The sequence below is a fragment of the Strongylocentrotus purpuratus genome, unplaced genomic scaffold (assembly GCF_000002235.5).
Source record: "Strongylocentrotus purpuratus isolate Spur 01 unplaced genomic scaffold, Spur_5.0 spur5_scaffold_4, whole genome shotgun sequence".
NCBI lineage: Eukaryota > Metazoa > Echinodermata > Echinoidea > Camarodonta > Strongylocentrotidae > Strongylocentrotus > Strongylocentrotus purpuratus.
In genome coordinates, this window is record NW_022145610.1 from 15,142,800 (window position 1) to 15,157,843 (window position 15,044).

General features: G+C 37.2%; 1 protein-coding gene across 1 annotated transcript; it reads left to right on the forward strand.

The window, feature by feature from the left end:
• Nucleotides 1-530: 530 nt before the first annotated feature.
• LOC589444 (mitoguardin 2) lies at nucleotides 531-14,220 on the forward strand. Its single transcript, XM_030997749.1, has 12 exons — nucleotides 531-643; nucleotides 3,152-3,319; nucleotides 6,345-6,599; nucleotides 7,338-7,429; nucleotides 8,068-8,298; nucleotides 8,727-8,851; nucleotides 9,536-9,695; nucleotides 10,928-11,026; nucleotides 11,324-11,458; nucleotides 11,652-11,705; nucleotides 12,317-12,433; nucleotides 13,419-14,220. The coding sequence occupies exons 2-12, from the start codon at nucleotides 3,163-3,165 to the stop codon at nucleotides 13,557-13,559; spliced, it is 1,566 nt and encodes a 521-aa protein (XP_030853609.1). The 5' UTR covers nucleotides 531-643; nucleotides 3,152-3,162; the 3' UTR covers nucleotides 13,560-14,220.
• Nucleotides 14,221-15,044: the final 824 nt, after the last annotated feature.

The window sequence follows — 15,044 nt, forward strand, 5'->3', positions numbered from 1 at the left end:
TGAATTTTTCAAAAAATTGAAATTACTATATTATTCTATACACTTCATTTGACATGCGTGCAAATTTTCGCGGAGATCGGCTGTTTCATAATCCCCCCCCCCCCCCCCCCGGGCGTACTAAGACCTCAAATAGCCCGGCCTTTTTAGGGTTAAGCAATGTCTGTCCGTCAATATACATGTATCCAGTGCATGTTTCTGTTCTATTTTTGTGTTTGATGTAAATTATGTAAACAGTTTCCTTTGAACAAAATGATTATTCTCATCCACTGAACAGCCCTATAAGCAGGCACGTAGCCAGAGTTCGATGTTTGTTTTTCGATCGAGGTAAAAAAAAGGGGGTCTACAAAAATTCAACCGATCTTGGAAATTTTAGGGGGCACGTCCCAGTGCATGTGGGGATGGGTGTGGTCGCCAGCGGAATTAGAGACAGGCAGTTTCTCCAGGATCAAGATGGAGAGAAAAAAGCGCGAGCATTTCAAAGCAGCTATAGCTCGCGCTCTTGCAATCAATTATTTTTGTTTTTCAAAGATACCGTACTTCTTCTAAAGTGAAGTTGCCGCCGATGAGCATCCAAATTTCCATCATTTTTTTAGTAGTTTAACCCACTTTAACGTATAGCTACAAGTTAACAAGGAGTCTTAAAGTAAGTTCTTTATATTCAAATGATTTTTCAGGTATTAAGAGTGTACGATTATGTGAAATATGTCTTCCGTGTGGTGGTGAATTGTGTGTGCAGTTGAGTTGTGTTGTAGATCCCTGCTTGCAGTTTGGACTTGTTTAGTCCCGCATGTTGAAATTGATGGGGTATTTGAAGGCGGGTCTTTGCATTCTTTAAATTGACTGTCTCATGGTGATCATGTCAAGAGAGAAGACGCAGGCATTTTTTCTTTAAAACCAGAAACAAGCGCGATTTGTATAGGAGAGCCATTTTCATGATAGATCTAGAGGTCTAGAGTCTATTGCTAGGGTGTCTGAACGATTTTTCAATTTTCAATTTGGGATCGTTTTTCACCATTTTTGTTTGATATTTGAATAAAAAATGTTATCAGAATAATACAATTCAAATTTCAAGTCTCACTGATGTTTCTATCAAAAGTTACAGCCCCTCCAAAATGCTGGTATATTCATATCATTTTGGTCAAAATCGACGAAAAAGACGTCCACGCAGAGTGATGTTGTTTTGCTAAATTCAGACAAACAGCTGTATCGCGCGATATGCAAGCGTATGCATATAGTACGCATGTTGCTAAGCCAATGCGCGACTAGCAGCTTGAGCCACGCTGTCTCCGCGATATGTGCCATTGACTAGTATGGTTGGCAATTCGCGCTGTAGAACCCGGAAGTGAATACACGTTGTAGTCATTGACTATAACGTGTATTCACTTCCGGGTTTATCGAGGGAATTGCCAACCATAATTTCATTCACTATAATGTGTAATTGAATTTGGGGTTTCGTTCGTGCGCGGAGATGTTACGCGATGCAACCATGGTTTGGACTGAGCGGAGCGCACGCCCCCTAATTAGCTGATCCACCAAATAGCGAGAAGGGTATTTTTAAACTGTTATCAGTTGTGATCCCTGGGGGCTAGCGAAAATATAAGCACATAGAATTGTTCCTTAGGACTGGGACTACTTATCGATCGGGGCGTCACATCTCAAAAGTGACAAACCTCAGAGTTAGCCAGGACACAATGTTTAAATTGCTGTTTTGACCAAGATATTTTTAGAATTTCGGGGGCTACGCCCCTTTGGAAATATTGGAATTTACCTGCTCTTTCATTTGACACCTCATTTATTGATTATCACCTTCAGGATCACAACAAATAAAGGTTTGAATCTCGATTTGAAAAAAAAAATTGACTTTTTTTGCATGGTCGTGCAATGCACGTAGACTGCATAGGGATGCGTGTAATCTCTATGGGAAGAATTTTAGCACACAACATCGGGTGCGCGATCAGACACCCTACTATTGCGTGAATTAGGTACGTGAACAAAAAAATAGAATTCATTGACATTGGCATTGCATCTCCTTAATAAAAAAAGTAGCATTTTGAAAGAGGATGAAAAATAGATCTAGATCTACATCTAAAATAGTTAATAGTCAAATCACCTAGATATTTTATATGCAGGTAAATAAATAAATATTCTTTTGAAAGAAATAAAATTTGAAACCATACTTAAGTTCCTTCGTTGAAATCTGATGCTTTGAATATTTAGTCAATCTTTGTTTGCACGTAGCTCCGGTTCTGTTCATCGCACACACAAAGTTGAAGAACAATGCCAAGCGGAATTTCCCCACGTCTCGATCGATACCGTATTCATTATGTAAGCGCTAAAAATAGCAGCGCTATAGCAATTTGAATAGAGCCCTGTTGGTGCACTCAAAATCGATTGTGAATTAAGAGCGCGGTACCAAATCGATGCACCGTAGATGCGCGGATAGTCACGTACATGTACCTACATGAATTCATTGTTGTGTCAGTATTTCACTACATGAAAGTTTCGCAAATCTTGCCAATAGAAAAATTTACAAACATTTCAATCATGCCATTCATGCGATAATGGCTTCAAGTTTATGCTCATAATTAATATTGAATGCTCCAAAAGTTTCTGAAATTATGTTTTTTCACTTTCAGTACTCTGCCATACGCATGTGGGGCCTATAAGGGAATGCACTTCCCTTGCTGCTTTTCTATGTTTGTGAATATCTTATCTTACTTCTTAGTGTAGAAGCCTAGTGAAAAATTAATTGGACAATAAGAAAGTAGAAACCATGCTCCATTATTCAAATTCAAACGTGAAAAAATAAAAATTACCACATGTTACGACTTCTCAAAAGCCATAGACTAGAGAAAAAAATTGTTTTATCTCTGCCCTATGATGCTAAGGTCGGGTATTCTAAAGTGGCCCACTCAAAACACATCAATTTATCTGCTGAGATATGTTTGCAAATTGCTAACATAATCAAATGTATAGATTTTTCTTTCATGGGGACCTTGTGACGATTTATTCCATTAACCCCTTATCAATATTATTATTTGTTGCTATGTCAGGCAAGCTTTCAGGTTGTCAAGAACAACCTTTATTAAAAAATATGCATACATTTTAAATATTTAAGTAAACTGTAAACCGATCTATTTTTTCTTCCCAGATCTAGAAGTCATGCCACTCACAAACAAGACTAAGGTGATGCTGGCAGTGGCATTCTCTGTCACTGTCACCGGTTTGATGGTCACGGCCAGTCTGCTTAGGAGACGCAAACGTCGTAAGCAACCCAGGACAATGGTCAGACCTATAACTAATGTCTTCTCTAATGCAGGTTAGTTCTAGTCACTCATTAATTCGCTGCATATTTTGCACATACTTATTACCTTATTATCAGATGTACTGGAAAATGCAGAGATTTGCTGTTGAGTTTCCAGGTTTATCTGTCATCCAAGTTCCATCTTCCTTCTCTATGTTTTAATAATTTGATATGATGATGTGAGACAGTGTTAGTGTGTAATGTGCACATTGCTTCAATGTTAATTTTAATCCAATCTTCAATTTTAAAAGTATTATCTGAGAATGCAGTATTATGAACATTACCGTATTTGCTGGCGTAAAGGCCGCAGTATTTTAGGAAGAGAAAATATCAAAAAGTCGGGGTGCAGCCTTTACGGCGAAAGAGTAAAAAAAAAAAAAAAAAATCAAGTCAAAACCAGCACGAATTTGCACATATGGGACTACCAACGGTACATTAACTATACCACTATGGTACAGGACATTTCAACACATCTTACCGACAATTTTATCTTGCATTGTTGACATGAATACAAAAATAAATTGCTAAACCAACATTTGCCGATAGATCTTGATCTAAGTTCGTGCCAATGCATTGCAAAAGTTAAGGAAGGGACCATTTAACAGAGCTGCCGCGAAGCATCCATCCGAAGTCGCCATTTTGTTTTCCATTTCATGCAATTTCGCATTACACAGTACATTGTGGTAGGGGTATATATCGGACGCCAAATCTGCCCGCGATCACTTTTTGAGCTAAACTTCCGGTAAATTATAAAAATATTGATGAATTTGGTATCAGTTTGTAAAAAAAAAATTGTGTTTTACAAGAAAATTACAATTATTCAGGGCGCGACAAACCCGCTTGCCCGACGTCCCGGGGCAACCAAATTGAGCCGTCGGGCAAGTAAATCAAATTATCACTTGCCCGATTCGGGCAAGTGATACTTTTACAGTAATTTCCTAGTGTCCAAGAACTCTACCATTCACCCGTCAACTTCTTACCCGTCGTCAAAATCCAGAAGCAAAAAAGCGATCGTTCCGATTTCGAAAAAACTTCACAGACAGCTAGCCAGCTCAGCTAGCTCAGCGCGCATGCAACAGTGACACTTCAAGCCATGAATGCCGCTCCGCCTCCACGCACGGCCGGCCGTGAGCTAGCTAGAGACAGCTAGCGCGATCGTACCAGCTGCGAGCTTATTCGCGCTCTCTCTCTCTAGCTCTGCAGGCCGCACCGACAGGCCTTTGCTATTCTCTGATTGCCGATTGGTTGAATCACGCCAAATATGACGTCATTATCTAGGGAAATGAACACGTGCGAATCGGAATGGAATAAACAACAGGGATTTTCTAGTAAGTACAAAAAGTCAAATGTTTGATATTTATTCATAATGACTGTTAATGATTGTGAACATATTATTTAAAACTCGCTGCTCATATAAATCAGATGAATGTTTTTGTCTCGTTTTCAATTTATTACTGCGGTCTCAAGATCCGACCGAGCGAGTCATTTTGATAATAGTATCGAGACCCCCAGAATATAAGCCGTTGTTGTTTTGTTTTCATGGTTTTAGCGACGTTGTTTAGTCTAGTTTTCGCATACTTATCCGAGATTTATCGTAAAATATCTTCAATATTATTATTTAGTAAGAATTTACAAATTTTGGCATGATATTTATAGCAGTGAATGATGAAATAAAAATGTCCGTACTTTATTTAAAATAGTTGATTACCCATTATTTACATGACGTTTCTTGATGGAAGAGTTGACCCAAATTATTAACAGCTGAAAATTAGCCTACGTTTCCAAATGACAGCGGCTTGCACAGACACACGTGATGTTGCACCATGGTACATGTGGCTACCATTAATGACATGTTTGTATCATATTTTTTACAACAGGGTCATTATGCTTTTTTACATGACTGAATATTAAAAACTTAAACCTGCTTGAACCATTCTACCTTGCCGAGATTCATGTGAATCTGATTATTTATGGAGAATCAATAAAATGCGTTTTTTAAACCTTCAACCATCCTTTGTTGACCATTTTCTTTGACATATTAGGTTATTATTCAGTACAGTTACACTGTACATGTATGTGCATTAATTTGCTATCTAAAACACTAACTTATCATTACGAGATAATAAATGCTTTAACCTCGAGTCCTTTTTCGCTTTAAAGTTTTGGGCAAGTGGAAATATTGTTTGGGCAAGTAAATTGAAAACCCACTTGCCCGACAGGGCAAGTGGTGAAAAAAATTCTTGTAGCACCCTGTTATTTTGTTTTGTCCGTTGTTGTTTTTTTTTTCCTTTTTTTTTCTTTTTTTTTTCCCCATCTTTGAAATGTCAAAGTTGGGGTGCGGCCTTGTCGCCGGCAAATACGGTACCTAAATACTATAGTAGGCCTATGTTGCAACACTTAGAAACAACAAAATATTTTGCTTGTTTATTGACCAAAAAACTTTGAATATGCTCTTAACGCTGGAACGTAAGCCCAAATAGTACCATTGTGATATGTATCTCAGTAAACCACTCCTTATTATTCTACTTATTCAATTAAACCCGACCCTGGATTGAAATCCTGTTTAACAAAAGAAAAACTCACACCTCAGACTAACTTCCTTGGGTTGTCGGGTTTTTTTTATTTCAGTAGAGTGAATGAATGGGCCAGGAGTGTTTTGGACTATACGTAGATGAATATGATCTGGTGGAAGTAAAAATTTCTTCCTTTAAAACATCTTGCCCCCTTAGATATTTTGTTCTTCACCAGTTATTACATAGATTGAATTTGAATGTATGATTCATCTGTCCTATAACAGACTTGTTTTTTATTTTTAAATGTAGCTCAAAGTATGAAAGCCTCAGAGGCAATGTTCTTGTTGTATTCTTAGATAGATATAGAGATTCTTTTATTGATCCATATTCAAAACATAGAAAATTGGCCTACACTGGCAGCACATAAACAAATATAGTTACAAGATAATTTATCAACATTTTGGGATATACGTCACATAATGTCACATCTCTTGAAACATTTTTGTCTGGAAAACTTAATTCCTCAGATACGACCAGCAGCAACCAGCAACCTCGTCCCTACTCTCGTCAGTTGACCAGTTCCCCCAAGGCGGCCCCGAGACAGAAAGTGCCACCAATGAGGCCACAGTCCATCTCGAGTGCCAGGGCGAGTAAAGCCAGCTCCATCAGCTCTCTGTCGAGCGTTAGTACTCTGCGCAGCGGAGGGGCCGGTGGCGGTAGCGGAGCTCTGACGCCGATCAACACGTCGGATATGATGACGGTGGAAGGAATGTTTAATCTAGGTTTGTGGTGTTACTTTTTCCTATTAGGAACACTTGATTATTGTATTCTCTCTCGTTTGCTCTCTCTCTCTCTGTCTCTCTCTCTGGTTGATTGGTTTGTTGTACCTGACTGCTAAGAAAGCATGTGTGTGCTTGTAAGAAAGCAACCAAGCAAACAATGGCTTTAAGTCCTCTCTGAGGGACTTGGTAATGAGGATTAATGCTTTACCAAAGGGCATTAGCCCATCGACTTGGTTTAAAAACCGGGACCTCCTGGGTCTACTATGAAACTACTGCTCTACCAACGAGCTTTTAACGCCTCTTTACTGAGCCATCACAAGTTTTCTTGAACTTTTTCTTTTTAAACTTCCATCGGCACATCCTTCTTGACTATAAAAAAAGATACTCATCGTACGTAAACGTACCGTAGTCGAGCGGTTCAAGCACTTGACTTGAAAATGAAATGCAAAGGTTGTGGGTTCGATCCTTGACACGGAATTATGTCCTTTGGCAAGGCATCAATCTACATTTGCCACTCCATACACAGGAGACAAATGGGGACCTGGCAGGATGACGAAAGCCTTTGTGTTACACCATATGGTAGGAATACTCCCCAGGGAGTGGAAATGGTGCACATTATGTGTGAATGAACCCGATGACCGGGGTAATAATATCTGTAAAGGGCTCAGAGACGGTATTTGGTATTAAGCGCTATATAAATCCAGATTATTATCATTATTACTCTTTGTTCACCCACAGGTAAAGAGGCATTTGAGAGGGCTATCAGCTACTGGAGAACTGCTCTTCATGTGCAACACCAATCACAAACTGAAATAGATGGACAGATACAGGTAGGAAACAATTTTATTTTATATTCTGCAAATTAAATTGGGAGCGTGTCATAGTTTCAAGATTTTGGGGGGGAAAATTCCATTAACCGTTTCGCATAAATTATTCCACATAATGTGGGTTGGCTCAATAATTTTGATTAAAAGCCCTAAAAGATATATCAGATGCACAAATAGAAACGGCAAACATTTCTGCATAAGCTCTATCCAATTTTGTTTCATAAATTTATTTTTTTCGATGCTAGGAATTCTAAATAGATGAACATGTACAATTGAGTATGTTTTAAAAAAACTAATTACAGCAAAAATATGGTCTTTACGGTATGCATTTGCGCTGCATTACGACATCAATAGGTTTTTAATAGGTGAAAGGAAGGCCGGTTGAAAAATACTAATTTTGGAGGTGCTGAGTACTAATTTTGTTCTTCCAAAGGTTGGCAGCTCTGATATTGAGAAATTTAAATTCATTGTTTTGTTTTGTTAAATTGTCAGCTACATTCCTTGCCCATGTACATGTATATTGCTTTTTATTCTATCATTGAGTAATAAAAGAAAAATAATGATACCAATTTGAAAAACAATATGTAATCAATTGAGCTCTAAAATACATTGTTTCCATCTTGTATTCTATGTACTTACAGGAGCCAGTCGACTCCAATTTTATCAGTCAGCTCGAGAAGTTAGTAGAAGCCGTAGACAGCCTTCGTCCTGAGATGGATGATACGGCCAATAGGTTATCAGCTTCCAATCTCGGTGACCTATCCCTAGACATCAGCCACGTTAGCAATGCATCATGGGATAGGGATTTCTCTCGTAGTATCAAGAGTGGTGACAGTGCCTCAGACTCGGACTCTTTTGTATCGGCAGCAGAGGTAAGAATATGGAGCTTCTTACATGTATGTCATTAAAGGGATTGGGTATCTTTGTCTCACATGTTAAAACAAAATCTTGGATTTAGCTCATGCTACAATGATAATTATAAAACTTTAGGTCAGTCAGGAACCCCATGGCCTTTACAAGCCGATCGCCTGTCTGACTATCAAGATTATATAACACTACAGTCTATTGGGAAAATGAGTATGGTAAAACCGGTCACTCAAAGATGTTTACTTTTTTGAGGCACTTCATGATCATTTTGAAGCGCAATTTTTTTTTAAGGGGTTCAATATTACACCATATTACCGACACTGATAACATGTAGGGCCATGCATCTCAGATTTAACGTTGTTAATTGTAATTGGTTTGTGTTGGTCGAATAGTTCATGAAGTCTTTCTTTGTTTGTCTCCCTGTCAACCTCAGCTTGGAGACCTCTCATCACTTACCAGTGAGCTGAACTTCTTCTCAGGAGACGAAAGCTCTCCAGAGTTGTATATCCGTGCTCTGAGGGTGGTCAAAGAGGGCGGTGTTCAAGCAAGAAGACTCAGGTATGACTTTTGTCAAATTACAACTAAATTATCATACCCTTACCAAGTTTTGTAATTTTCTAAGTTTGTGACATACTAAAGCTTAAACCTAAAAGTATTCAACAAAAGATTTAATTGAACCAGTCCACCTTATATTCTTGAGTTACAGAAAGCACAAAAAACATCAAATTTACAAGCGGTATGAATAATTCAGGTGTTGACTGTATGTCAGCAACACATCTACGGTCTTCTCCTCCTGGTTGTTATTGGATAGACAGATGAGTGTGACCAGTCAACAACAACAAAAAACAGTTTGCTCTATGTGTTTTAAGTGTATTAATTCCAGTACCGGTATTTATTCAAATGTTATTTTTTAAATCAATATTGCTTGTTTTCTACAGAGTTGGCCACTAAGAGGCTGTTCACACCGGCGGTTTGGAAGGTACAACGTCGTTTCGGTCCACCCAACAGTGAGCCACGGCGAGCCAAAACGGCGTGCCACTGGAGCACCTCTTGGGGGTGGTCCACGAGAGATAGCGCGGTCTAACGCGCGCTAGAAAAAAGGGGGTGCTACGATAGACCGCGCTATCTCAATGCGGTGTGAACAGCCTCTAAGACATGTTTGACCGTAGTTGATGCAGTCGTAGGAACCCACATTGTAATGTAACTAAATTTCACAGCTATCACATTGTATTCTCTCAATAGAACTGAGGTTTTGCAGTGTTCCAGTGATGAGGACTTCCTTGCTAAGCTACATTGTATTCGCCAAGCCACCATAGTTCTGTTCCAAGATAGCAGCGTCAAAGACTACTTTTCAGACGTCGGCCTGCAACTGACTGCTGATCTTTTGTGGCACGCAAACTATGTAAGTCTCATATATTTTCTAGACACTGTCTCCTTCCTTTTAGCATGTGATTTTATCAGTATTCATGTATTAAAGGTAAAGACCAGTTATGGTCATGTGATTGCATTGTGAAAGAAACGTTGTGGAATCGATCAGAAAAGGTTGATCATCTAGCATCTGCAAGGTTCTGGAATCATCGAAATGATAAGAAATTTGGCCCATTCTTCGTAAAGTTACAAGCACTATACACAGAAAGATGTATATGGGACTACCCTATATCTCTCACAGACCATGAGAGAAACAAATTTACCAAATACATGTACCGGTATATGAATTAGTAGGCGGTTTCCCGGCAAATTTTTTATCATCATGTATTAGTCAAAACATATTCTTTCACATGATTGGTAATGAGAGCTTCCATTTCATTTTTTGAAATTGGGGCGTTTCCAATACTGGTCTTTACCTTTAAGGATATGTGCAACTCCATTTTGTAAGTAACAAACCTGGGCCCTGTTTCATAAATTTTGTTATCAATATCAAGTTACAATAACTTTTATAAGCTACTGAAATCGTGACATTTGATTGGCAGAGGGAAAATCTGCCGTAGAAATTTAGCATTGGTTATTGATAACAATGTTAATGAAACAGGGTCCTGGACCCTACTTTCTTTCAATACTATGGGCGTTCCCAACTCAAGCTATGCTTTCCGGGTTTTCGCCTCCTTCCGTATCTGAATTATTTACTGTATCCCTCTGTTGAAATAATTGTTACATATATCATGTATATATACATTGTGTTTTATATTGTGCTGTTGAGAAGGAAATAAATGTTAATAAATACAAAAATACAAAATACTCACACTGTTGGTGTTGTATGAAGGTTCTCTTCCTCTCTCTCTCTCTCACACTTTTTGTATCACACTCTCTCTTCCTTGTTTCTCTGCCATTTGTTTGCATTGTATTGTTGGTATTTATTGCCCCACAACTGTGACTACAAAGTTGAACCGTCTCACATCTTTCTTCTATATTGTGTAACAATCCAGATTTCAGATATTGTATTTGTGGATACATGCGGTATTTCATTACACTTTGCTGATTAAATTATTGTAGATTATCATGCCAACAACATACCGGTAGACTCTAAATATCAGTGAAAAATGTGAACAGAGAGAAGACATTAAATATATCATGGTACTGAAAAGTGGTGACTGATATAATTCATACTTGTGATATTGCATTATCTTTATTTTTCAGGACACACAAGGATTTATCAAGGCTTATGATGAGATGATGTCATATGTGAAAGACCAGAGCAGCTGGAAAGACATTGAACAGGAGCTTAATGGGAGGAAGGTAGGGGAGTCGTTCACATATGGAAATTTACATTGGTCACACTAAACAATAAACCCTTTTTTTTTTAGGCCAGTCTATATTTAATTAATTTATGTTGTTGTTTATTTGATTGTTTTACCTGACTGCTAAGAAAGCATGACTGCTTGTAAGTAAACAACCAGGGGACCCACAGCTTTAAGCTTTTTTTAGTTCAAGCTGTAAAATACTTATTTCAAATGCAGTTTGTAAAGCAGAAATACTGATGAAAAAGCTACGTCTAATTGTTTTAATTTGATTTAATTTGATTGATGTTTTCAGGTGAAATTCCTTTCGTTCTATGACATTGTGCTGGACTTCTTTCTTCTGGATGCCTTTGATGACTTGGCCAACCCACCCTCGTCTATTCTAACAGTCATTCAAAACAGATGGCTGTCAGATGGAGTCAAGGAAACAGTAAGCTCTTCTATCTGTCTTTTTTCCATCTCTTCTGGTGTCATTTCTCTCTCTCTCTCTCTCTCTCTCTCTCTCTCTCCGTCTGTCATTAATGGCGTGCACAAGATAATATAATACCTGCCAAAGTAAACTTTTATTTCTCCATTCTCAGGGTTTTGCATTATTTTCACTTGTTTTTCTTCTCCTTTTTCAGGCTCTTGCTACAGCTGTTTGGTCTGTGCTAGCAGCAAAAAGAAGAATGCTTCAGGTATGACTTCCACAAGCCCTAAACATTAGTGATTTTTGTCTTAATCTTCTAAATATCAAATTTGTTGCTAAACTACCAATTTTAGTGTATATGAATTGGCACCATGATTAATGCAGTAATTTGCTTATTGCTTACTATATTGCAAGGTATTTTTAAGTACACATTTGAGACCTAACAGAAACTGTACTGTTGGGTTTCCTTAGCCCTGACATAAATGAAACAAGGTTATATATCATTATCAGAGACAAAATCAAAACATCTTCAAATATATATGTATATACTGTATGTATATATATTTCTTTTCTTTTCTTTTCTTCTTTTTTTGAGCAACTTCAGTATTTCCTGAAATGTAACTTAATTTATCAGCATACACCTCTTTTCATCATTAATATGAACTTTAGAATTTAGAAACAATTATTTTGTGATTTCCAATTGCTATTTGAACCTTAGTTTATTGGAGTTTTCTATTGGATTTTTAAAAGTTTTATTAGACCACACCAGCTCAAGGTACGAATTTAATAAAGAATATATTTATTTTAACAAAAATTATTTACACATCCCTGTAAAGTATATTTTTTATGTTTTCATCCACAAATTTTGCTTTATTTCAGAATCCCAACGGCTTCCTAGCTAAGATGTACAGTATATCACATAGCATGACTCCAGCATTAGCGTGGGGGTTCATGGGTACTAATGAGGAGTTGAAGAAACTCATGATCTGCTTCAAGGTATGCATACCTAACCCTTTCTGGGGGATGTTTCACAAAGATCCGAAGTTGGACTTAAAAATTATGGAGAGCCATTTGTAACCTTAAAATGAAATATATTCAAAAGAGCAAATTCAAGTATTTTAGACTTTTTATAAATTCCACATCAAGAACATGAAATCTCCTTGAATGAATGATTTGAATCAACATTTTATGCCTTTTAAAATGAATTTTTCATAGATGCCAAGGGCTTTCCATAATTGTTGAGTCCCACTTTACTTAGGATCTTTATAAAACACCCCCAGGACAATCATTTCACTCAATAACATTTGATTCAGAGACCTAAAATAGATGTGCCAGATGCATGAGTGGAAAGGGCGAAGACGTCTGCATATACTGCATCCGTTTTTGTTTTACGACTATATTGCGTTTGATGCCAGGAATTTTTAAAAAGGAAAAAAATAAGCTTTAAAATCCCTAAATTGGCACACCAAAATCATTGAACAGTGGCATGTCTTGATTCACCTCATGTTGCAAATTCAATGAGATTGTAATAAAGCAATATGTAGTGTTTTTTTATTGGAAATTCAATTGATATGGCCAAAGAATTACAATTACATATTCATTCATGTATCCAGTGGCCTTGATCGATGGCGTGTATTGTATATTACCGGTAACTCTTTTTGGCAATTGAATTGTCAAATCTTCTTCAAAATTATGGCTTTGCTGGCTTTAGGCCATCAAGTTATCCATCTAGAAGCATCCCAAGTATGTGATCCAGAATTTATTAAATTTAATTCAATTTAATTCAATTCAATGTGGTTTATTTACAATACAAAGTAGTAGTCCAGGGACTAATTGCACAATGCTTATAATGTAAAAATTATAGTAAGATAGGACCATCAATTAAAACAACCAACAAATTAATAAGAAGTGATGTTACATAATCATTACAAATCAAATAATAATTACAACCTTTATTTCTTTTTCTCTGTACTATGTGCAGGAACAAGTTACGCAATTTTGCAGAGACATCTTCTCGTTAAAACGATGCAGATACTCCTCTATACCAGAGCTTTCAGAAGACATCTATTCCTTGGCCAGAGAGTATGGCACCATCATCAATCAAAAATTGAACGCAAGCTGAGTGTTTTGAGGAGCAAGGTAATTCCGACAGAAAGCGAACATCCTTGCGGTAATCAATATGATAATTACCTGCCGATGCATTCATTACTCACTTTGAGCTGTATTGCCAAGTGCGGTGGATTTCAGAGAGAGAAACATCGGATAACAGATATGGGTATTGACAAGGGCATGTATATTTGTGATTGCATTTTCAAGCTGCAAAATACTTAAAAGCGGGACTGCACTACTTGTAGCTACTTGTGCACTCTACATAGCTAACTATGCCTAAGCGGTACCCCTTAATCCCCCATGGTCCCCTTTTTCTTATGTTAATTGAGAGCTGATTTGATGAGATAACCACCTGCCAGTGACCACGCAGGGAGGTCTAATCCCTCCTGGCCAAACTAGTGCAGACAGTCCGTAACAATCTTTCCCTAACCATCCCCTGTGATGCTGCAACGCTAGTTTACTCGCTGTGGACCAAGTTAAATTATTTTTTGTTGTTGCTGAAAATGAGGTGTAAATGTATCGGTTATGTAGTAGAGTTTAAACATCACACCTATAGTGGCCTGGACCCCATCTTATAAAGAGTTTATATTGATCGCAACTTATCAATCGCAACTATGTAAATAAGAGATAGGAGACTGCAAACTTGCGATTAATTGGAGGACTTGCAATAACTGATTTTTAAGGTTTGAATTGAAATTTCAAAACATGAAAGCTGAATCGAGCATGTTTTCAAAATGCCAATTAATCCAATTCATGCATTATTAGCCTGAGAAATTATTTAAATCCAATAATCATAATGATAGTCATTTAAAAAAAATTATGTAATAATTATAAAAAGAGCAGAATACATTAAATGATATCTCTCCATTCCAAAAAAAAATATATCCTAAAATATGTCAAGAAATAATGTGTCGTTCCTATACAACATACATGGACAATGTATATTCCTGTTATTAACAATAAACTGTCAAAAGAGTGATACAAAACATAATACTTTGTAATTTTGCACTCACTTGAATAGATTTAGAGACTCACTGTGGACATATAATCACTGCCATAATGATTAACTGTTTTCATGCCACGTGTAAACTTGCCATGTTTTATTGTGCCATATTTGGTAGGTTAATCTAGTAGCAAACTTTAGAGCTGTTTTTATTCTTTCTATTTGCTAAAAAATATGGAACACAAAGTGTTACAGTGCTCATGCGGTATAGGACGTACATTTTTTCCCCATTATTCCTTTTTTGGAAATCATCCGTAAGTTTGATAAAGCAATGTTTTGGTTAAATTTTGGTTATATCCCTCGGGTATATACCAAGGTGGGGTTTTTTTCTCTCCAAAATTTAACATAATGATTTAACATAGGATACAGAATCGACAAGAAATACTGAAAGTTCAATTTATCTGATCCAACCATTATTTTATGATAATCTTTCTGCATGACAAATGCTCATCACCATACATTGGTGTGTGGGGATTTTCTTAGAGTCTTTCTCTA